At 39.4% G+C, this 25073-nt stretch overlaps 3 protein-coding genes across 7 annotated transcripts; 1 reads left to right on the top strand and 2 right to left on the bottom strand.

Annotated features, from left to right (window-relative positions):
- Positions 1-2707: 2707 nt before the first annotated feature.
- LOC140038448 (uncharacterized) lies at positions 2708-3217 on the bottom strand. Its single transcript, XM_072083808.1, has one exon. It carries the CDS (start codon positions 3215-3217, stop codon positions 2708-2710), a length of 510 nt encoding a protein of 169 aa, XP_071939909.1.
- Positions 3218-3346: 129 nt separating this feature from the next.
- Positions 3347-4741, bottom strand: LOC113736576 (uncharacterized). Its single transcript, XM_027263618.2, has 3 exons — positions 4175-4741; positions 3953-4075; positions 3347-3871 (listed from the first exon to the last, which is right to left on the bottom strand). Exons 1-3 carry the CDS (start codon positions 4739-4741, stop codon positions 3347-3349), a joined length of 1215 nt encoding a protein of 404 aa, XP_027119419.2.
- Positions 4742-16741: 12000 nt separating this feature from the next.
- Positions 16742-24041, top strand: LOC140006493 (DNA repair protein recA homolog 3, mitochondrial-like). 5 transcript variants are annotated; one of them, XR_011814182.1, is made up of 9 exons: positions 16742-16992; positions 17091-17140; positions 17255-17281; positions 17580-17657; positions 18190-18248; positions 18905-19092; positions 20922-20984; positions 22458-22667; positions 23768-24041. XR_011814182.1 is itself a non-coding variant. In XM_072048483.1 (8 exons), exons 4-7 carry the CDS (start codon positions 17611-17613, stop codon positions 20982-20984), a joined length of 357 nt encoding a protein of 118 aa, XP_071904584.1. In that variant the 5' UTR covers positions 16742-16992; positions 17091-17140; positions 17255-17281; positions 17580-17610; the 3' UTR covers positions 21632-21810. The 5 variants fall into 5 exon arrangements, 2 of the variants coding, with proteins under 2 accessions (XP_071904584.1, XP_071904646.1); XR_011814148.1 differs by lacking the exon at positions 20922-20984; XR_011814199.1 differs by lacking the exons at positions 22458-22667; positions 23768-24041 and adding an exon at positions 21632-21810 and having other exon boundaries at positions 18901-19092.
- The last annotated feature ends 1032 nt before the right edge of the window (positions 24042-25073 follow it).

The following is a 25073-nucleotide window of genomic DNA, read 5'->3' as shown; positions in this document are numbered from 1 at the left end:
AATGGGCTTAGCGTGAGATGTGAAATAGTGACAGGGGGTGTCAGCTTTAAGTGACAACACAAAAGGACGCGTGAGAGAAGGCCACAAGGGCTGGTAGTCATAAATGAGGAGAGTGATTGTCAGCTTGGGAAACCTAACCGCCTCACATTTTCGTCTGTCCCCTTGATCTATATAAATAGGATACATTTTACCGCAAGCATTTCCAGCATACCATAAAAAAGCATCAGAGTAAATATCCGAAGTGAGTGTGAATTCTCCGAATCGATAGTCTACGAATCTCAACATTTCTTAACCAGTAAGTTCACTTCGTCCTTCCCCTTATCAATATGGCTAGGGTAGTTAGAACACATAAAGAGACAGTGACGCCGGACTTCAACGCAGCAAAGAGGCCTGATTCGGTCGGAGAAGAGGAGAGTTCGTATTCCAGCCTGGAGGAGGCAGCCGAGGAAATTGGTGGGGATGAGCCATCCCAGGATCCGAGCGAAGTGGACTCTGAGATGGTATATGACGACGCCCTCGGGGTTGAGATACCAAGAGACGAGGGGGTGCTGGAGCCGGCCGCACCTCTGGATTTGTCAACAGTGGATTTCGTCTAACTTTCTCAGAACCACAGCGTGGTTACTCTCCAAGAGGCAAACGAGATGATCCGCCGGTACCCCTTCCACCCTCGCTTCAGCATTTATCTACCTCGGGGGCACCAAACAGCCGAGCAGCCCCCAAAAGAGAGAGTTGCTGTCTATGTTGACCAGTTGGAAGCCGGGCTAAGAATGCCCATGACGAGGTTCTTCCAGGATAGTCTAATGTACTGGGGTGTTCGGATCACTTAGTTAACCCCTAACGAGGTTCGGATCCTTATTGGATTCGAACTGCTCTGTCGAAACCAGGGAATAGCCCCTACAGTGACTCTTTTCCGCCACTGTTATACGATCAAGAACAACGATAAAAAGGAGTGGTTTTATTTCGGCAACCGAAACAAGCACGTGCAGAAGTTAGTGGTAGACGCGTCTTCTTCCATAAAAGAATGGAAGCACAATTTCATTTTGTTCCCGTCGATGATTTTCCTAGGAGATTTTGGTGGAGGCCGCCCACTTCGGCTAAGGATTCTTCTCCAGGTCATCACGAAGAGGAGAACTTCCAAAAACTCCCCGGGTCGGACCTCAAGATCAACTGTTGGGCCTACCCCGAAGTGATTCTAGTTAAAGGTGGGATCAGCCGAGCCCTTATCAGCTCGAATTATCCTCTTGACTTCTCTACTAGACTTCAAAAATATCGTATTTCTCGTCTCATATCTTTGTATTTCTTCTTACTTTGATTCTAAGTAGTAATATTTTCGTCTTATGCAATGGTGAGAGTTTTCGACCTGATCACCGCGGGCACTGCTGAAGTCGCGAAGAAACAGCAAAAGAGGAAAGCAACTGGGGAGACCTTGACAGCCCAAAGGAAGAAAGCAGCCACTCCAGCTCATCTTCCCCCCATAACAGTTCCAGAAAGCTCCCAGGGATCCACGATTCCAGAGGGGGTGCCTGCCAGGGGTGTAATCATCGTGGCTCGTCCACCAACAGGTCGGGGCAAGCAGGTTCAAGTGCATGCTCCCGAGGTGCCGATCATGAGATCATCTTTATGGAACCGGCATTTCATCCAGTCTCAAGAGGTTGGGGACGACAAGAGGCATCCCGGTTGGCATTGGTGCCCGGAATGGGACGTCAGTGTCAACGACCGATGCTTGGATCCCACTGTCGCCCACCACTTGCTAGTCCACTCCAGCTTGCTAAGAGATAACTCTTACGCCAAAAAATTGACCCCGGACGAGCTGATGCAAAGCACCTCGGTAGCGTTGGCTTCGACCTCGACCTTCCTGTCTAAGTTGATGCAGTGCTACACTAATATGCTTGAAAATCAGGCCCCTACCGAGCTGCAGGACAGGGTTTACGTCCTGGAACAAAAACTGAAGTTGGCCGAGGAGGAAAGGAAGCTGGCTGAGGAAAAAAAAACACAGCTCCGTAAAGAACGCTTGGCCGAGATAGAACAGTCCAAGGCTACCGTCAACTCTTTGAAGTCTGCTTTGGAAGAGGAAAAGAAGAGGCGACTTCAGGAGGAGCAGTCAACTCAGGCTGCAATTAACAAGGCGGGAAGCTCGGCAGTAGAAGCCTTCCGCTCTTCTGAGACTTTCACACATGACCTCGGTCAGCTTACCCTGCCCAACTATATGTTTGGCTATACCACGGCTATCAAAGAGGTCACTCCCTTCCTCACTGCAGAGCAAGTGGACTTGTTTAAGGATAAAGCAAATTATAACGAGAACGCTCAGGAGCTTTGCGATCGCATGGCCAAAGGGATTCAAGTTGGGAGGAACCTGGTCGAGGTGCGGGCAGAGTTCAACCGCGAGATGGCGGAATTTGAGGGAGGCGAAGAAGATGGTGGAGCGGCTATGAGGGAAGCCGAGAACACGGGTCAGGGATCTGCCGAGGCTATAGACTCTTAGTAGGGCTCTAAATCTCAATCTTTTGTACTTGCAAACTTTTATACCCGTCCTGAATATTAATATAAATTTCCATTTTCTGTTGCCTCCGCCTTCTAATATCTTGCTTCTTTATTCGTTTACTACTTGTTTGTCCACCTATTTTCTTTAACAACAACACATGATAGTGCCAAGAAAATAACTAAGTACGCAGAATAGGTGTAAGTAACTTCAAATAATATGTAAGTATCACGAAAAATACAATTTGAGATTTTGGGCATGCCAGGTCCTAGGTACTAAGACAGTATCTCGGTAGGCCAATTTACAATATCCATTTTGACTAATCTCGACCACGCGGTATGGCCCCTCCCAATTTGGAGATAACTTGTTCTGTGGCTCAACTCGACTAACCGAGTTCTTTCGGAGGACGAGGTCCCTCGGGATGAATCGAAAATTTTTCACGCGGGAATTATAATAGCTAGTTAGGATATTCTTGTATAGGACCATCCGGGCTGCCGCAGCATCACTTTTTTCCTCAGAGAAGTCAAGATCAGTCCTTCGTTCTTCTTCGTTGGCCTCGACGGCATAGGCCGCTATCCTAGGGCTCGAGGTAAGGAATTTAGCGGGAACCACCGCTTCGGACCCATAGGTTAACGAGAATGGAGTTTCTTGAGTGGCCGTTCTAGGTGTGGTCCGATAGAACCAGAGCACACTAGGGAGCTCGTCTAGCCAGGAGGTCCCAATCTGGTCTAGTCTCATTTTAAAGCCATGTAAAAGTGTTCGTTTAAAATTCTCGGCCTGTTCGTTGGCTTGGAGATGTCCAACCGAAGTAAAATGTTGCTTAATCCCAAGTTCCTCGCACCACGCCTTGAAGGGGTTATCTGTAAATTATTTTCCATTATCAGAGATGACGATTCGAAGTAATCCGAAGCGACAGACGATGTGCTTCCAGAAGAACTTCTGGATGGCTTGGCTCGTGATGCTTCTTAAAGTCTCGAGTTCAACCCATTTCGTGAAATATTCCATCGCCACCACGACATAAGTGTAGCCACTTATGGCCCTCGGGAAGGGTCTAATGATATTTGTCCCCCACTGTCGAAAGGCCATGGCGAGATGATAGGAATCATGAAGTTGGTTGACTAATGATGTTCGGGTGCGTGGTGCTGACATGAGGGACAACTCAGAACCAATGCCTGGGCGTCTTGCGGAATGGTCAGCCAAAAATAGCCAAGTAATAAGGCGAATGATGGCCGACATGCGGCCCGCATAGTCTTTCATGAATCTCCCGGAGAATGTTTCACCCTCTTCGACTGTGACACATCGCAGCCACGGGTCGAAATAGGAACGTTTGTACAGATTGCCACATCGGAGCGCGTATCTAGCCGTTTTGCGCTGAATTTTCTTGGCTTCAGCCTTGTCATTTGGAAGAATTCCTTATTCCAAGAAACTAATGAAAGAGCTCATCCAAGTATTTTCTGAGGTCACTGGATAGACCTTCTCCTCGAGGTACCCTGGTTCAGACAGAACCTCCATGTGAATCGATTTGTTGGGAGTAGAAAACGCAGTGGAGGCGAGTTTTGATAAGGCATCAGCTCGCCTATTCTTTGATTGGGATATCTTTTGAATGTCAAACGATTCGAACTAGGCTGCCAGCTGTTGAACTTTAGAAAGATACCGCTGCATACTTTTCTCTCTAATTTCGTACTCTCCCAGTACCTGGCACACCACGAGTTGGGAGTCACTGTAAACTGAGATCTGGTTGGCACCAAGTTTTCGAACCAACTGCAATCCCGCGATGTGCGCTTCATACTCAGATTCATTGTTTGATGCGGCAAAATCAGACCGAAGTGCGTAGGAGCACGTCTTTCCGTGAGGGTCCTTGAGGAGCAAGTCGGCTCCACTACCATCATTAGTGGAGGATCCATCCACATATAAGATCCACTTTTGAGGTTCAGTCTCAGCCAAAATGACGTTTTGGCTCACAGGAAAGGTGAGCTTGGCCAAGAAGTCTGCCAATGCCTGGGCCTTGATAGCAGTCCGGGACTCGTAGGTTATGTCGTACTCCCCTAGTTCAATAGCCCACTTGGTGAGTCGTCCGGACGCCTCGGGGCGTGACAGAATCTGCCTAACTAGTTGGTTAGTCCGCAGACTTACAGGGTAAGTTAGGAAGTAAGGCTTTAGTCTACGGGTCGCGTGGACTAACCCTAACACATGCTTCTCAGCTCGGGTGTACCGGGTCTCGGAGAACTCGGTTGACGTAATAAATGGATACCTGAACCCCATCGTCTCGAATCAGAAAGGCACTGATTGCCTCATCCGCGGCCGAGAGGTAAAGGTATAAGGTCTCTCCAGGACGAGGTGACGTGAGCGTGGGGAGGTAGTGAAGATATTCTTTTAACTCTTTAAAGGCCTGCTGGCATTCAATAGTCCGGTGAATTTGTCCGCTTTCTTGAGTACCTTGAAAAAGGCAATGTCTTGGCCGCAGACTGCGATAGGAACCGATTAAGGGCGGCCAAGCGTCCGGTCAAGCTTTGCATCTCGCGAGGGGTCCGGAATGAGGATATTTTTTGAATAACCTTCACCTTGTCAGGGTTCGCCTCTGTACCCTACCGAGACACCAGATACCCCCAAAATTTGTCCAAAGTCACTCCGAATATGCATTTCTTGGGATTCAACATCATCCGAGTGGTTCGGAGGACCCCGAGTACCTCCTTCACATCGAACAGGAATGCCGAGATCTCCTTGCTCTTGAGGAGGACGTCGTCGACGTATGCCTCGACATTCCGACCTATCTGAGCTTTGACGATTTGGTTGATAAGCCGTTGATAGGTGGCCCCGGCGTTCTTCAGCTCGAAGGGCATGGTTGTGTAACAATAGACCCCCTGATATGTGTAGAAAGCTGTATTTTATTGATCCTTCTCACTCATGCTTATTTGATGATAGCCTTTGAAGGCATCCAAAAAGCAGAGAACATCATATCCCATCGCCGAGTCGACCAGCGTGTCGATCCTGAGCACTTGGTAACAGTCTTTCAGGCAAGCCTTATTCAGATCGGTGAAATCTACACATTCTCCATCCTCCGGTGTCCTTTTTGACTATTATCGGATTAGACAGCCAAGTGGAATATTGGATTTCCTTCATCATCCGTGCTGGCATGAGTTTGTCCAACTCTTCCATTACAGTCTTGCTGCGTTTCGGGCCGAAATGTCTCCTCTTCTGTCTTACTGGCCGAACTCTAGGATCAACGTTCAGTTTGTGCAGCATAAGCTGGAAAGGAACCCCGACCACTTGTTCAGCAGTCCAAGCGAAGACGTCCTGGTACTCCCTAAGGAGTTTGATCAACCCGCCTTTGACCGGCTCGGGCAAGTTTGTGCCGATGCGGACGGTTTGATTGGGGTCAGCAACAGTCAAGATAATATCCTCGGCCTCGTCTCCACTCTCCAACCTTTGAGGCTTCACGGATTGGTGAGGATCGATGCAGTCTATCGACAAAATGCTAGACCTTCTGCCCTCGGTCCGTGGCTCGGATGTCGACGAGAACGCAGCCTGCAAGGTAGCTAGGTAACACTCCCGCGCGGCATAATCATCGCTGCTCATCTCAGCGATTCTCGCGGGAGTTGGGAACTTGAAATTTAAGTGGTACATTGAGTACACAACTCGCAAAGCGTTCAAGGTGGACCGACCCATAAGCAGATTGTATGGAGAATCGGCCCTGACCACCACGAAATTAATTAGGATGGTTCGGCATCAAGGTTGATGGCCGACGGTCACCGTTAACGTCACCATCCCTTCGGGGTGAACAACATGTCCCCAAACCCCATAAGGGGTATCCTGATTGGGTTGAGCTGTTCTCTTGTCAGTTTCAGATTTTCGAACGTTCGGTAGTACATGCCGTCTACTAAGTTTCCTGGATCCACGTACACTTTCTTGAGATATAATTATTGGTGAGTACCTCGATCACCAAGAGCTCATGGCTGCTAGACGCGGTCGGGACGGGATCACTTGGGCCATACGTGATCACCTCGGATAACCGAGAACTCAGCTCTGTTACGTCCGGGTTAGCCTGCCTGTAAGTTCTCTTTCGGGAGTTTTGGCTATCCCCTCCTGTCGGACCACCGGCTATGGTGTTAATCACTCTAGCGATGTTGGGCCCATATCCGGATCTATGTCCGGACCCATGACCGGTGCCATAACCGGCTCATGACTGGGGAACCCATCTCGGGGGGCCTTCTGGCATCCTTGAGACCCTCTGGGAGGCAACAACTGCTTCTTCGATCCTGCCTGTCATCTCGGCGTTGGTTGCCTCGGCTTTCACGACGAGATTCGCTCCTATTGTAACTCGCATCTCGTCGGACGAATTGTTTGAGATAACCCTGCTTAATGAGACGCTCTATTTCCTTCTTGAGGTCGTTGCAGTCCTCTGTCTTATGCCCGACATTTCGGTGGTATAGGCAGTACAGGTTAGGATTTCTTCTCTTCTTTTTTCCATTCATCTTTGGAGGAGCTCGCCCAAACTCACTTTGATCCATCACTGACAGCACACGGGATCTGCTGGTGTTTAGGGGGGTTAACTCAGCTTCCAAGATCGGTTGCTTTCCCTTGGCAATCCTATCGAAAACGCTCCGGCGGTCACGGCTGGGGCTCTGGAAACCACTGCTATTTTCGGCCTCACTTCAACCTGGCTCCCTCCGCCGGGTGTCCGATCTCGGCCGGACTGCTTGGACCTCTCTTTTCATACGATTAAGATTTTCGGCCTATATGCCCTTTTCGACCTTCAACCAGAGGTCTTGGAGCGTGCGATGATATTTCTTGTGTATCGCGGTGTGAAACGTTCCAAGCACAAACTCGTTAGTAAAGGCAGCTATCGTCACCTGCTCATTGGGGTCGGGTATCTGTACGCTCTCATCTTGAAATCTCTGCACATAAGACGTAAGTAACTTGCCCGGGTTCTGCTATATATTCAACAGATACGTCGAGGTCTTGGTCGTAGGTCTGGAGAATACAAAACGATGGAGGAATTTTTCCACCAATTCTCCCAAGGTGGATATGCTCTTAGGTTTGAGGCCCCAGAACCACTTTCGAACTGTCCCTTGTAAAAACACCGGGAAGGCCCGACAAATGACAGGGTCGGGGATGCAATATAATCGGAATGCCGACATGAACGCGTGAATATGGTCTTTCGGGTTACCTCGGCCATCATAAGATGCTATCATGAGGAGTTTGAAATTCGAAGAAAGCCTCTCCTCGTTGATCTCGTCTATGAAGAGCGGAACTCTCATGTAATCCACTCCGGGCCTCCTCAGGAGCCAAGGATTTTCGTCAGCTCGCCTTCCTAGTAAACCCCACGAGAAGGCCTTAAATAAGGACGCGATTTTAGAAATAGCCTTGGACATGGCTCGTTTCGAGGCGCTCCTAGCCAAATTTCTTCCATCAGATTCTTCATCAGATGGATATTCGGGAGATTCATCTAATTTTCTTTTAGAGGACTCAATTTTTTGTTTGCCTTGCCTCTTGAAGTACCTGCCTAACTCCTCGAAGACATTTGGATTTTTCGCCACAAACTCTGCCATCTTAGCCATGGCTTCTTCGTTTGCTAGCTGTTCTTCTAGAGACCCATGTCTTTCAACCATGTTCTCTTCCTGGGCTGCAGCACTCGACTAAGTCCCAATGGTAAGGGCCTTCCTGCTCCTAGAATGCATGGGTTTCATTCTGAGATGTCTTCGTTCCCACAGACAGCGCCAATTGAAGAGGTGATTTTTGGATGGATTGGGTTTTACCTCACCAATTGGAGTGTCCTCAGGTGGGGAAGTGAAACTGCTCAAAAGTCTCCTGCTCAAACTGCAAGAAATATGGGGCTAGATCTCCTGATTCACCTCCGACAATCTAATTAGTTACTTTTCAGAGAGGGTCAAGTTACTGAATTAGATTAGGAGACTCTTACCTTTTTTCCAGGAGCCCTAGGAGTATTTATATGAGAGGGAGAGAGGATTAAGAGGACCCGTTCTCTAGGGACTGCCACGCCCAGACTGTCAGCTTTACTTGACAAATTGGCGGCGCCTCAGCAGGTCCCATCAATCGTTCTGAACTCTAGCAGTTGTCAGATTGTATCTGAACCTGACCATCCTATGACTTGACAAGGAGACAGGGTCAGGGACACGTCTCTGACCCCGGCCTTTGGTGGGGGTCATGTCGAGGTGAGCTTATTCGGGGTCCAACACGTCGGGGAGTCGGTCCCTTCGGCGGTCTTCAATAGTAGCGGAAGCGAGGTGCGCGTACTTATGAGGGCTGAAATGACCCTTCTCAATACACACACTTACACAGAGTCACATCCAAGTGAATAAATCTGCCAACATCTCAGTCCAACCCTAAACGCATTGAAGGTTGGCAGGCAGTGGCCATTATGAGTTGGTCAGTCAACCATATTTTGATCTTGATTTCGTATAATCTAGAAACTCCGAAAACAGCTCTTCCTAGTCTCTAAGACTCAATTGATAAATGAAACTTGTTGCTAGTTGACGAAGTATTATCTTAATCTTTATTTGTCTTTATTCTCTAAATTTGGAGTTGCAACATCTCACCAAAGCACTTATTCGTGAACATTTGTTGGACCAATTATCTTCAGGAAAGTCTTGTGCTATGGGACTTTAACCAGTTTTACATCATAAAAAGAAAAAGTAATCAAAGCCAAATTTTGCTAGGTTCATGAGTAAGGATTAGATTCCATATTGAGTCGAAAGATAAAAAATGAGCACTTAATATATAAGTAAAGGTTCAAAACCTAAAAGTTTAAGTTTTTTAAAAGAGCACTTAATATGTAAGTAATGGTTCAAAACCTAAAAGTTTAAGTTTTTTAAAAGAGCACTTAATATGTAAGTAATGGTCCAAAACCTAATAGGTTAAACTTTTGGATCAGAGTTGGGTTCCTAACTTACATATTGAACTTTTAGTGGATTTTCTTGAGGTGTTTCTCCCTAACAAATTTGTCTGTAGTGAGTACATCTTAGTCCATTCTATGTTGGTGGAAAATCGTATCGAGGTATTACCGTTTCGATTATAGCTCAACTTTTATCAAATGGCAAGACTTCTAGGTTATAACTGAAAAAAGAAGAGATAAAGGAATTTTTTTCCAAACAAATTTTAGAGAAACTTGAATCCTTGAAATTATTGCCTCTTTTTACCTCATTTCCTGTTGGGTTATATTAGCAACTTCTTCTTCTAGTTAAGTCAATTTATCCTTATAATAGGTGTAGGGTTTGATACTAGGGACAAGTCAATTTACCCTTATAATAGGTGTAGGGTTTGATACTAGAGACAATTGAAACATTCTTCAATCGTTTGCCTTTTCTCTTCTTCCTCCATAGTCTAAATAATATTAAAGTATACTCAAACCTTGCTCGTGAGTGCGCACAACCAAGGTTAGCTGTTGTATGTTTGAGAGTAATTACCGACAAATGCATCCCCCATGGTAAACACATTCTTGTGTAGGAGAAATTACCTTCAAGAGCAATAGAACTCAATGTTTCAGAACCGGAACCGGACTGGCCGGTCCGACTGGTTGGACCGCGAACCGAACATGTCACTGGTCTGATTTTGTGCTCAAGCCGCAAGTTAATGAAAAATTGTTAGAAAGCAGACGAACAGATAAAAATCGTTTAGATCGTAAACCGGTAGTTTTAAAATTTTCAAATACTCACCCCATTTTTAGAATAAATAAAATCCAAGAGTGTTTAGGCTGTTAGAAAAATCAATTTTTTTTTATCTGGAAAATGATGAGTGAAAAAATGAGTTTTTTTATAGAATAAATAAAAAAAATGACCTAAAATGGGACTTAAAAGTACGACGATTTTGGCCCAAAATAATAGTCTAAAAAGTATTTTTAAGAAAAAATAGGAGTCGTTACTTGGTATCAACTTTAAATGTACCAAATCACCTAAAAATGTATTTTTAATAAAAAAATATAAAATACTTTTTAAACGACTCTAGGTCTTCGAAAAACAGAAAAAAAGAATTCGGGAGTCACAGTTGAAGAAAGGAAAGGCAAAGACTTGATCTAAGGCACCCTTTCAATCTAGTCAAAACTAGTTGCGAGATTTAGTCGGAAATTTTCTTAATCTAACCTATAAAACTTATCACATTTAGATGTTGCTATATGAATGCAAATCTAGACCTAATGGATGTCGAGTTGGTCGAAATATCTCTTCAAAATTTAATTGGTGCGAATCACATTAAATATGATGCCCAAAAATGATTCTTTAAAAGATGTCACAAATATGCAAAAAGGAGACTTGAAAAAAAGAAGAAAATAAATATACATGACCTAAAAGAGAGGAATGCAACATAACGAGTACGGGGGACTAAGATTCGTGACTTCAATTTTCTTTTTTATAGAGGAGATACGACCGTGCTAAGGCTAAGAAGCCATACTCGTCCATTTCCCATATTTGAAAGGTGACTCTTCTAACCTAATCAAGCAAATGGGCTAACCTATTTTTATTCTCCTAAATGGGATGCAAGTCTAAATGTCATGTTTCACGCACATAGGGATAAGAGGGATAATATATATAGAAGAAATATCATGCAAGATATGAAAAAAATTCTAAAAATAAAAAATATGCATGGAATGCACTAAATGTCACTCAAGCATGTGATTATAGAGCGTGGATGGCCTAAAAGGTCTAGCATTGAACTAGCTTATTTCTTCAAGTCTTCACTAGCATTGGACTAGTGAGAAATCAGGAAGAAATGCCACAATTAGCGTTGGACTGGTGTGATGACGTCATGCATTTATTATAATTAAATAAATCATATAAAGCATAATTAAAGCAAGTAAACACATAAAACACATATATCACATAACATGTAGGCATGATATCTAGATGCAAAGACCCTAAAGAAAACGAATAAATACATAAGCGCACAAGCATGCAAGCACACAAGCAAAGAAAAGCAAATAAAATCCTAACTATTACATTTGGAGCCCTAACTACAATTTAAGGGGGGAATAAAAACCTATCTATTACATAGATTAGTTAAATACATGTCTTGAGCACCTATCTATTATAACTTGGCATTTAAATACCTCACAAATAATCATCAAAATTAAATAGAATAAATGAAACTTAAAATGAATAAAATGAGTAATTAAAAACAAAAGGCACCAAAAACATGCAATTACATATAAGAAACACATTTGAGCACATAAAAGAGTTTAAAATAATAAAAGAAGATACATCCCTTGAAGTTGTGGTTAATTGAGATTGGATTTGTCCTATTTATAGTCCAAAATCAACAAAATGATCAAGACACCAATTTAATTATAAAGAATAAAAATAATCATGAAATCTATCAACTAAAGTACTTAAATGAAGTATAATTAACAATTAAAAAAGATAAATCGCTTATATTTAAGAAATCAAAACTATTAGGGACCTAATTACAAATATAAAAAAGTTTTTGGAGTCAAATTATAATTATTACAAAGATGAGAGGTCAAAATCAAAGAAAAATAAAGTTTAGGGACCAAATATAATTACATTAAGGATCTAATGGAAATAAATTAAAATTTTAGAGCCACAATAAAATAACTCAAAGGTTCAGGACTGGAATGCAATTTTCGTATTAGACTTCTTGGTAAAAAGGCCATTGGGCCATTGTATTTCTTGTCTTGGGCTAAAACCCTTCTGGCCCATCTAAAAGCCCTAAGGTAAGAAGCAGGCTAACCTACCTTTTTAACCAAACAAAACCCAACTGAAAAAACATGTGTTTTATCTCTCAAAGCCAAATCAAACCCAACCAAAAAAAAAAAAAAACCAAAATCCATTACCAGAAACCATAAAAATAAACTAAAATCCACTTGTCAAACCCAACCAAAACAACCCTAAACCCAAAAACTCACTTTCTTACAAAACCCAACCAACATATTAAATAAAAAAAAATTATTAAACTTTATTTATGCCCTAAAGTCTAGAATTATTCTGCCCGAAAACCTACTTAACACATGAAAAAGAGGATTAAAATTTAATAGGGGCAAAATTGATTTTTTTTCCAAATTTTGGGCCATAGTGAAATTAGGCAAAAGTTGGGGAGGGGGGAAAAGGAAAATTTCAGAAATTGTCATGCAAAGCTTCGAAGGAAAGCATCTTCTACAACCTTTCTTCCGCAGCAACCCAGAAAACTTATTCAGCACACGAAAAACCAGCCATGAACTCAAGCAAACTTCGTGGATTCAGCAGCAAAAACCCAACAGAAACTTCAACCCATCATTATTAATAGCACTGAAACATGATTGCCTATCTTTGGAAGAACCAACAAGGAAACCAAACAGAAAAACGCAGCAAAGGAAAGGAAGAAGCAAGCTTGTGGTTTTGCTGGGGTAGCTAGTAAGGGAAGTTATTGTTACCTATAAACGGTTGAAGATGAAATCAGGTTGGGAAAACGTGAAATCTTTTGCCCAAAGTGCTACAAAGTAGCAAGAACTTTCTTTTGCAGCTTTTTAAGGAATGTGAAGGCATCAAATTCGGCCCTTGATTTGAAGACGTTTCTGAGGTTTTCTCCAAAAATTTCCAACATGAAACTTCTTCCTTAATCATCATAGATTCCCCAGAAGTTAGATACTTTCTCCAAAGAGGTTCTACCGAGAACGGAATCAGACAGGGAAGGTGACTCAATTACCAACCCTGGCTCACATTTTTGGCGGAAATTTTGTGCCCTCTTCTTCTTTTTTTTCTCTCTTTTCTTTCTTCTTTTCTCTCTGTTTTTCTTTCTTCCGCCGCCTCTCACTCTTACTCCTTTTTTTTTCTTTAAGGCTGTGTTTTTTATCCCTTTTATAGCCTTAAATCCTCCCCAAAACCTAGGATCAAGGATGGAGGTTCTGCTGCATTTTTGTGGCCATTTTAAGCCATTAGATTGGCTAGGCTTCTAGATTCTTCTGGTAGAAATCAAGAGGCTGAGGTGGCAAAGGATTAGGGGAAAAAAGAAAACAACAAAAAAGAGTGGAATGGGTTCAAATTGCCAGCTGCAAATTTGGTACCATGGCTCGTTGCTGGTTTTCGTACCAGCTCAAAGGAGAAGATGCGCGCATGCAATGAAGGAGTTTTTTTTTTTTTTTTTTTTTTTTACAAAACTGATTTCTGATTTCTGTTTTCTTTTCTTTTCTTTTTCTGATTTTTCTACAATGATTTCTCTCAAGAAATAGAAAATGAAACAAAATAAATAAAATTTAACTAAAATGAACAAAAATAGGAATAAAATGAAGGAAAATAAGAAAAATAAAATGGTGAAATTTTGGTGTCTACATTAGGTCTCTACAGTCACAACAAAGACTTGTTACCACTAGACTACATTCACAAGAGATGCTTTTTTTGTGTAGAACCTACTTATCTTAAGTGCAAAACTAAAAATCTAATTAAAAAATAGGAAACCCTAGCACTAAGACACGGTAGACACCAAACAGCACCTTTTGGCTTTTGCTTCACTTCCTCAATTCTCGGTTCTCTTGTCTCTGCTTCTTCTCTCGGTTTTTTTTTTTCATTTTTTTCTTTGTAATCTTTCCACCTCCAAATCAAATACCCATGACAAAATCTTTCTCAAGCCTTCTTCGTGATTATCAAGCTATTATCTTAGCTAATTTATAAGCAAGTTCGAAGCTTCAACTTTCACAAGAGTTTTTCCATTTTGGTGAGTTTAATTTTTTCCTTTTCAAGGTTTTTGTTTTCTATTTCCATTTGCAAATGATTTAGTACAAATATTTGAAAATTTTAATCAAAAGAAAATTTTCAACTAGCCCACGACAGAGATGCCGTTTGTCTTGTAATAATTGTATTGTCCACTACTATAATTTTACAATTTTTTGCAGTTGTAATCAGATTTTCCTTTTTCATCTTTGGTGCCTAGCTTGTAGTAATTGTTATGTAGATTTCGCTTAGGACTAGTATCAATGGAAACTAATTGGGATTATGTTTCTTTTTATCATTCCAGGTTTCATGTATAACTTTTAGAAAATTTATTATTATCTCAACTTAAATTTAGTTTTAAATTATGTTGGTAAGTGCATTTTAGGAACTTCAGTTATCAATAACCATATTAGATTGTGTATCAACTATCAAGTCCAAGTGTAGAGTGAAGATGTGAAGTACTTAGCATTGAAGTTGCCCCAAAAAAAAAAAAAAGAGAACTGGTGAATCGATCGGTTGGGACCGATTGGACCAATCGGATTGCGAACCTACCCCTCTCCGGTTCACTGGCCAGTCCGAGTTTAAAAACATTGATAGGACTTCCTCTGCCTTGACTTTTTATTCAGTTATTGATTTAGCTTCCTTCGGTTTTCTACATCATTATACTTTCTCCAACATATTCCTGTTAGGAAATCTCATATTGACGTAAGCGTTACAAATTTAGACTTTAGAGTTTAAAAAATTATTTAGAATAAAATGCACCAACAATACACATAGAGTTACACGTAATTATACAAATCTGACAAGATCTCAGTCCAATCCAAAGACATGGAAAGTTCGGAAGGGGCAGTAGTGGGAAAAAATCGTATTTATTGGTTTATCTTTTGTTTTAGTAGGAGCAAAACTTTACGAGAATATGGTATATTATTCTAATTTCGTTTCAGATCATATTAATATTGAAAGTTGGAGTTGTACCAGAGAATAGGACCAAAAATATTTTGCACTTAAAAAAAAAAAAGAACAGTACAGTTTTAATAATGGCTCGGAGGGAGCACAAATTTAACTCTCTTAATGTAGGGTGAAATTTTAGACATCCACAATTGATTCAAGCTCTAAATATGGGTTAGTGATTGATTGTGCCTCAATCAAGTAAAGCAAAGTCAAACAATCTTTGGTTAGATAACTTGTCAAGCTTGGTCCACAATTACAAATGTTCGATCAGCAATTATTGCACAATCAAGTTACATTATATATTGATAGATAATCAAAACACGTTAAATGACGATAGTAATGTTGATACAAAATTTAAGTAATGTTGATATGATAGTAATGTTAAAAAAAAAAGATGGCAAGGAAAAATTTAGGAACTGGTTATTAAAGGGAAAAAACTTTTGATGCTCCACCTTTCTGATGAAAGCAAACAACATAGATTGATACTCCTACCGGGAAAAAAAGGGAAAAAAATATAGAGGCGACAGCTGAGAAACAGAAAATCTAGCTCCAACCTTAAGGATCTTGAGGCCGGAGGAGACTCTTGATACTCTGATTTCTTCTGCCCCACTGATGCTGTGAATTATAATGCTCTCACACTTTCAAAGTGAAATCATAGCCTCGCATCCTCTCTCTTTTTTTTTTTTATTATAAAAACGTCTTTTCTGCTTGGACCGCTGGCTTTCCGTTCTCGTGCTTTTTTTTGCCATTTTCTATATCGAGTTGGTTGGATGTATTATTACGATAAAGAAAATGAAAGGAACAATATAAGTGCCACAGACATGGCCAAAATGACAGGAAAGAAAAAAACCCAAAAAAAATACAGAGAAGAAAGTCGAGAGAGAAAAAATGCAAGTCCAACCTTAACCCTCTTGAGGCCAGAGGAGACCCGTAATACTTGTATTTCTTCTATATCGGGGGAAAAAATTTACACAATCTGACTCTCATGAGGATGCTGAATGTTGGAAGACATTTTCAAATTTTTGGACCTGCAACATCACAAATATATACATATTATATGTTAAAATTCGACTGGTAAACCCTCCAAAAAATCCTAAAGGCTAGAGAAGTCTTGATGATGAGAAAGAAAAACAGTCTTACAAGGAGAAAAAAGTCCAGACCATTATTGTTCTTGTTGTTGCCCTCGGTCAGAATAAAAAAAAAACCCAAGAAAAGAAAAGAGGAAGAAGATGAGACAAATAAGAGGATGATTGAAGGGAAGATGAGGTGAAGAGTGAGACAACGACGTAGAAAGGAGAAGAAAAGTGGGCATTTCTGACTCCTCGGTCTCCACCCCATAAGGTGTCCTAATCCCGATAAGGTTAAGGAAAAGAACAATAAAAGGGCACAAACATGGTCAAAATTACAAGAAAACCTAACCAAACATTAATAAACGGACGCACAATCTCCAAATTTACTGGCAAAACCGGACCACCAAGGGCATTATTATTATTATTAACATAACACTCTAAGAGCCAAAGGAGTTACTATTCATTTCTTTTGGTCGTCGTCACGTGCCACAAGCATGCCTTCAGTATTTTTTTTTTCCACGCGATGCGCGGGTTGTCAGCTTAGGGTTAGACACACAAAATATATTCTCTCCTGACTTTTCTTTCCAAAACCTGTCCGCCGCCGCTTCTTCTTTCCTGCCTTTCCTTTCCAATATTATAATGCCAAAATCTTCAGTACGCTTAAGCCTCCTCGCTCTTTGCTTATTTTTTTGTAAGTTTGCAGCTTCCTTACTCTTAGTTTCAATGCCAAAGCGGGAGAGAATAAAAAATTGAATGAAAAGAAGGAGATGGAGATTTGAGAAGCTGGTGCTAGAATCCTCCAAAGCGTGTGGACTGTGGCCAGCATCATTTCTAGCTCAAGGTTTGGGACTTTGGTTTAGGGCTTTTCTTTGCTTTTTCCAGATTTATAACATGTTTTTTTTCGATTATTCTCCTTCGCTATATATATTTTTTTCTCAGAAAGCTCTTTCATCCTCCGTTAGGCGTGAAAAAATTCTAAACCTTTTCAGGTTAGATTATTTTTTATATTGTTGTTCATTATCTTTCTTACCCTTTTCAAGTTGGTTGACTTTTTTTTTGATCTTGTTGTTCTTCATCTTTTTTTTTTAAAAAAAAATCTACAGGAAGCTGTTTATCCTCTGTCAATTCAGGTAACTTTTCTACAAGATCTCCCTTTGCCCCTACTGTTTATTTTCCTATGTGCGTATCTTTTTTTTTTTTCCTTTTTAAAATGCATAGGAGCCCTTTCAATTGCGACATGCGAAAGTATTGATGCATTTCTAAAGGACCTTTGAAAGATTTATTTCTATGCAGCAAACTGAACAGTATGAGGCAAAGAGAAATTTTCCAATATAAATTGCTTAATTTCTATAATTTATTTATTTTTTCCTGTACTTTGTCTTTTTTTATTTCCTTTTTGGTCAATTACATTTTTGGGTTTGGTGGAAGCCTTTGAATATGATGGCGAGGCTTCTCCAAAATGCTTCTTCCCTCGGATGCACTCTGTTTCTGCAACCTCTCTCTCAGGTAATTTCCCCAACAAACCAGAAATGCAAGAAAGGCTACTTAAAATAGGGAAGATTTTGTTCTTATTTTCTTTGTATTTTTGGAGAACAATTTGGTTACGATTAATGATAGGTAATGGCCCATTGTAGAAATTTGAAGCATTTTTTTAAAAAAAAATTTCAGGTTTTTCTCAAATATGTTTTTCATAGCTTTGTTGAGTTTCAATGTTTTTACGCTACCTATGGCTTGTTTGTACTATTCTTTTGAAGTTATAGGTGTAATATAGTGTTTATACTTGTTATTAGTAGTTGGAAGCTGCAAATAAATGATTATACTATAATTTCCTATCAATTACGAAAGTCAAATGTTTTACTTTGCTAGCTTGCAGAAGTTGTTCCGTTTTTTAAAAATTATTGAACTTGCATTCTGTATAAAGAAAAAGTCTTTTGTTTGATGCATTTCTGACATCGTTTTTCAATTAGTACTATTTTTTTTATTTTGTTTCTCATTTTCTTCATGAGTTATAACATGAATTTGTTGTTTGTTGATGCAGATTTATAGGAAAGGCTTGTTGGGGGCATCCACTCAACTCTCATACTTTTCCACCAAAAGGTGCCTGAAGTTTATTTTCCCGCTGAACTGGCTTGCATTTGGTCTTCATACCTTCTTATCTTGGTGATCATTTTGATGGGTTTCAAAAATAGATAAAGTAAAATAACTTTTGCATATAAAGTCTATCTTTTTAGGCTTTAGCCCCTTGCTAAAACCAGTTAAAACTAATACATATATTTGCTTAGTGTTTGAATATTTCAAACATCATGTTTATTTAATGTGACAGTTGCATGTTTTCCCCCATATTTTGGGGTTTTCTGTTCACTAGAATCTTAAAACCAACTGTCTCGGCAAAAAAATTATAAAGCACCCAGGTATGCAAGTTTATTGCCATATTTTGGCCTTGTACCTCTCTCCTAGAGTATTTTAACATTAAGTGCATCATCCTTGATGTAACAATCACTTGGCCCTTTTTCTCGCTTGTGATTCTCTGAATCAGATGAGTTCTTTTAAGTATAGCTCTTTTGCTGAAATTTGTTGAGTTTGATATTTTTTACATTTGGCTGGGATAGTGTTATTCCTGCTTGAGAGTACCTATATTTTCCTACTTGAGAGTACCTACTTTTTGCTCTTTTTGTAATAGAAAATATCAATTGTTTTTTTTTTTGCTTCATTAGTTCATTATAAACATAAGTCATTTTTTGTATGGAAGATAGAAGAAAATCCAAGTCAGATGTCAAAGAAAGATTTGGTGCTCAGGCAGGCAATGGATAAGATCACTGCATCATTTGGAAAAGGTTCTATCATGTGGCTTGGCCGCTCTACCCCTGTCAAACAAGTTCCAGTTGTGTCTATAGGTTCATTTGCTCTGGATATTGCACTTGGGATTGGAGGACTTCCAAAGGTTGGACATCTTATGTGTCTCTTATGCTGCAATGCCAGATGTTGATTTTGAATTATTGTTTCAAGTACATTAAATGTGAGAACCTAGAATTTTCAGATTTTCTTAGCCTATTGTTTATTCTCATTCTCCCTCTTAAGTGAAAATTTGTTAACTAATCGTTTTAAACAAAGGAAGGCCTTGTTGTTTATGTATTTGTGTGTGAGATATGTATATATGTGCATGTGTTGGAAGTACGGTTGAGCGCGGCAATCGGATTCGGAAAAGAGGAAAATATTTTGTGAAAAACTGAAGGGCCAAATCCGGTCATAAATCTGGCCAGTTCTTGGCCGGATTGCTGGCCGGATTGTTGTGGATTTTTGAAAAAAATATTGATTTCCTCTCTGGCCAGTATCCGGCCGGAAATCCGGCCAGATTCTGGTCGGATTGTGACGTGGCACAGGCGGCCACCAACTTTGACCGCCTGTTTTCCTCTCTTTTTATACTGTTTTGAGCCTAAATATCTTCATTTCTGCTCCTTGTCCAGCCGTGTGTTTGAGAGAAAAGAAAGAAAACTTCATTTTCTAGTTTCAATTTTCACCTCAATCTTGAGTTTTCACCATTGGATTTTCAAGCTACTCCGTTCAAGTGCTAGCTTAGGTGAGTTAAAGGTGATAGTGGAGTTGTTTTTGGAAGTGAAGCTCTAAGTTTCTACCTTTCTTGAGTTGCAAGGTGAGTTGCTAAGGAAGTTATTGTTTTGTTTTAATAATGGTATATTGGTGGGTTGTGAAGGTTAAAGATGCTGTATTGTGGATGGTTTCATGGTTTTAGGTCAAGTTGGACCATTTTCTGATTTATTGGGGATTTTTCTGATTTTATATGAAAGTCATGGATTGGTCTTAGATTGATGGATTGAAATGGTGTTAAATGGAACCTTTGTGCGTTAATTGCGGTTGATTGCGGAAAATTTACGCTTGTGAGGGTAAATTTCGGTTCTAGGGTTTTATTTTGGGGGTTTTCTTATGGTTGGCTTTTGAGTCTCTAATTGGTTTTGATTGAGGGGTTTTGTGCCCTAATTGGACATGTTTTATTACCTATGGACCATATGTGTGATTGTAATTAATGGTATGAGAATGGGTTTTTTATTTGTAGGGTGAAAATGTAGAATTTAAGGGGAAATGCCGTCCGTTTATTTTCTTGTATTGTGAGTTAGTTAAAGTGGTTTTGGAAATGTGTTTTGTGTCAATTTGGACGTATTTCATTGAAAATTTCATCAGTTCTTTCAAAAGGTGTTCGAGGGCTAAGTTTCTATTTGAACTTGTATATTTTCGTTTGACAAATACCATGACCGTTTTTCCATTTTAAAACATGATACCTCTTTAGTTTAAAACTCGAAATGTTACTAACTCCTTACCAAAATAAAGAGGTAAGAGTTAGGGTTTTATCGGCCACAAGTGAACTACTTTTAAGTAAGATTTTAATGTGAAGTTAAGGTATTTTTGTCCTCCTTTTCACATGATTTTCATCAAGACATTTAGTCTATAATATCTACTTGAAAATGAGTTGATTTTGAACCACATAAGTGATCCCGAAAACAATATTTCTTAGCCTATCTAGTTGGATTCCGGCTTGTCTTTGGTCCAAGTGTTTTTCGTTGGAAAATTTATAACCCTTTTGAGTTTGGTTTTGCATTTGGTGTATGAAACCCTAGTTATTTCTGTCATTCGATTTAACTACCCTCTTTCACTAGAAAGTCGTTTTTATACATGTTACTCGTCATTTGTTGGATTTTCTTCGATTTCACTTACTTGTTTTGCTAGACGAACTGTAATGTTCTTTCTCGTTAATCTTAGGTTTCATCGGGGACTGAGGGTAATATCCAGAAGGATATTTTGCACATTGTTTTGCGTACATAGGTGAATGTTCCTTATTTGTATATCTTCCTTGACTTCATGGCTTGTTGTTATTGTTTGATAATGTGTTAAGTGCTTTCAATGATTTCCAAAACGAGTTTTCTAGGCGAGTGTGTACTTTATCGCGCTCGACCTAAACGAAACGTGAAATTTTTAATGATTTAATGATTGAAATGTTACTTGTGCATGATGTAAGCCTTTTGGCTGAACTGGGACCTGCCCTTTGTTACTGATCGACTCGAGCTAGAAGTGGACTCGGTTGAGCGATATGGTGACCTTGGGTGTAAAAGTGGTATACTCGAGTATTATCTTGAATTCTGATGGAGCCTGGTCAACGTCCAGGAGGGGGTGAATGAAATGAACGAACGAACGAGGGTTTTACTTAAAAAAAAAAAGAAAAAAACAAATGCATTTTCAAATGATCGGAGGAATAAGGGGAAATGTCAGGAGAACGAATGAACGAACGAACGAACGAATGGCTCCCTGTGAGCCCGTATCCTTTTAATGAATGTGTTATTATCGCTTTTCATTGTAAATGTTTCTTGAATTATTGATACTCTATGTTTGATGTATTGATTGATTGTTTGATTATGTGTTCGGAACCTCACTGAACTTTTAGTTCATCCCTTTAGTTTTGTTTTCCTTAACAGGGGAAGGCGAGCCAGGACGGGAGCTTTGTATAGACTACCTTAGGCTAGACCTCTGATTTTGTAACGGTTCTCGCCCTAGTGCTTGGCACGGGTTGGATGTATGAAGAATTGAGAATCTTTGTATATTCGATGTTTGCACTCCCTTTTTGAGATAGAAATGTATATAAGTTTCGCTTTAAGTTTTGGATCGTTGCCGTATTTATTCCTGTGGTTTTGTTCCGATTTTTAATTGAGGACTGAGGTGATCGACTAAGTTCCGGCGAGAGTTGGGCAGGCGGTCCGCCGAACCCTTTGGTTCGCCTTAGGGGGAGGTGGGGCTGTCACATTAAACATCTGTAAATTTCTAAAGAATCATATTGACATCGTTTTAGTGTGCAAATATACCATTGAAAGGACTTTTCTCTATCTAATTGGGACTTCAACTAAGAGCTGCTGTAATTATTCTTGATTTGAATATTTCCATTATGATTAATTAGCATTTGCACTTTCTAGATTGTGTAGCAAAAGAAAAGCATTGTCTTGTTCTTGAAAACCTTTATTGAAATGGAAGCTTTTAAATTACTTAGTATCACTATTGCTTTTTGTTAACCTTATTACTTTGTATCACTATTGGATCTGTTTGATGTAATTGGAGTATTGCATTTTGGCATCGGCCAATATTAGTAATTTCATGTCCATAGGAGATGTTACCATCCCCATGCAATTTAACTCAGACTGGCTTATGGGATTAGCTCGTAACTTATATTTCTTGCTTTTAACATGAATACATGAAACTTTGTTATATATCTGTTTTCGACTGATTTACATGAATCTTTTTTCTGAGCAGAAACCTAATGTGACATGCCCGACAAGTGATTTTATTAAATTGGATTTTGAAGCCCACAATGAGCCTTCCAGAGGATAAAATCAGTTGGGGAACATTGGATGCAGCACTGAACAGTTTTTTTCGAAGTTAAGAAAGCCTAATACTACTTAAAGAAAGCTTTGGTTTCATGAAAGCAAGAATTGGCTTGGATTAGCATGCAATCATCTTGAGGTATAGGACTCGACACAGTTCCTTCTCTTATGTGTTTTTCCTTTTCTTTCTCAGTCGAAGATTAGAAGTATAGGACTTCTTTGTGATCAGTTGCATTTGTTCTGTGTTTCCAAAGCCTGAAAAACCTTAGGATTTATTAAGTGTCGATTAATAAGTTTCGATTATTATAGCATAGAAAATTTCCCTATAAAGGCTTCTATACAAACCTTGGTTTTGCCTTTATAGGTACAGAAATATTCCTTCATGATTTTATTGTTTCTTAATGCTTCTTATCATATGCTAGATGAAGAATTGAGCTATCAAACCTTAAATTTTTCAGTCACAAAAGATTTTAAATTTTAGATCTAGAAAACACATTCTTAGATGAGAATATCTCAGGTTTCTCTGGGGATGAAAGCAACTATGCGATCTAGCTTACATGTCAATGCCTCTGACTTTTTGGAATGAAGTATTGTTTTAACATAATAAAAGGATGTCCTCCCTATGATGAATAAGTTTCCACTTTGTTTTTGCATTATAGGATCATTCCATTGACTCTATGTTCTGCTCCTTCCTTGTTCCCCCTCCAAAAAAAACAAAAAACTGCTATTTCGATGTTTCACTTTTATGACAACAGAATGAGTTTCGAATTTATCTATTGGATTAGGATCATTTGTTGCCAGTTAACCTATTTCCAACTTCTTCCTTTGGGTTATATACATGGATGGCCATATTGCAATAGATTGCATTTTGGAATTCTTTTAACTTACAGTTTTTTGGAAATAACAGAATAGCCAATTTATTTGCTTTGGTGGAATTATGAATTACCATGCAAGTTGTTCTAACTTTACAACTTATAAGATGCTTTAGATATCTTTTCTCTGATACTTAATAATGGACAAAATGTATATATCATGCTCCTCTTAAGAGGGGAAAAGGTCCTAGGGGTTAAGATTTTGTATGAATATTTCCAGTTTTGAAGTTGTTTAGTTTATTTTGTTTGTTTTGGGACCAATCAATGTCTCCTGACCATTTCCAGTTTCCATGTATTGCTGCCGAGGCCCATTGCTAACTGCAATAGAATATATACTAAGATTTTATTGTTATAATTTCATAATTAGGTTGTCATGGGAGAACTTAGCAAATCTTGCCATGGGCGGCAGCAGAAACAAAATTTGCGTTTGGATAGGGGAAAGATGCATTGTGCGTTTCAAGCTCCATGCTGCATGCTTTCTTATTTATCAGTGTAATTAGTGTAGGACAATTCGTTATTGAATTTATTAGGCTCTCTTTGTTATAGGTTTTTTTTTGGTTTATCTGTAACTAAATTCCATCAGACACAAACAATTCCATTAAATGGATCCATTTTGAATATATACAAATCATTTTATTAAACTGGGCATCTCCATTTTTTTCCCACCACGCTAATACGCAGTTTATACATTAAACTAGGGAACTAGGGTAAGTAAGGTCATGGGATCGAAAAGAAATCATGTATCCATGGCATCATACATTTCACGTCTAATATATTAGTATTTTTGCAAATTTCGAATCTTCTTGTTATATCTGTAACGACATTTCCTTTCTAAAACAAGAGAAAGAACTTATATTGTTACATTTGACCCACAATTTTCTGTTGTTAATGAGCAATTCCAATTACTATTTACGTAATTTTAATGCTTCTATGGGCATTCATGTTTTGTCTTTCGCGCGGTTTATCTCTCCTAGTTGTAACATAAGAAATGAATGAGAATAAAAAAAAGAGAAGAAAACGAAACTTTTGGCAGCTTTTTGATGTCCGGAAAAGAACAATAAAAGGGCACAAACATGGTCAAAATTACAAGAAAGCCTCCAAACATTAACAAACGGACACACAAATCTCCAAATTTACGGGCAAAACCTGTAAATCTTTTTTTTAAAAAAGATTAAATGATAAGTAGGGCGGACGGGTACCTGCCCACATTGGATCGGGTCAACGGCACAATATAATTATGGGTAAAAAATAAAAAAGTCCCCTGTAAAAAAGTGAATATACAGAAAAGCCCCCATGATTTCAAAATATACAACACGACCTCTCATACTTTGAACTAAATTATAAAGGTAATGGAATTCGTTAAATTTAACGGAAATGGACGAAATGACCAAAATGCCCTGCTATAATTAAGCAAAAGACAGTTCAAAAAAATTATTTGTTTTATTCTCTAAATAGAGAGAATTGAGGGTTAAGGGGTAGAATAGGTATATTTGATAAAAATTAGGTATAAATTTTTTTTTTAGGTTCCAATAAATCATTTCCGTTAAGTTTAACGGATTCCGTCACATTTACAACTTAGTTTAAAGTATGAGATGTCGTATTGTATATTTTAAAACCATAGAGGACTTTTCTGTGTATTAGGCTTACCACAGGGAGCTTTTTGTTTTTTACTC

This window comes from Coffea arabica, chromosome 1c, assembly GCF_036785885.1.
Source record: "Coffea arabica cultivar ET-39 chromosome 1c, Coffea Arabica ET-39 HiFi, whole genome shotgun sequence".
NCBI lineage: Eukaryota > Viridiplantae > Streptophyta > Magnoliopsida > Gentianales > Rubiaceae > Coffea > Coffea arabica.
This window is presented reverse-complemented; position numbering and strand designations above follow the sequence as displayed.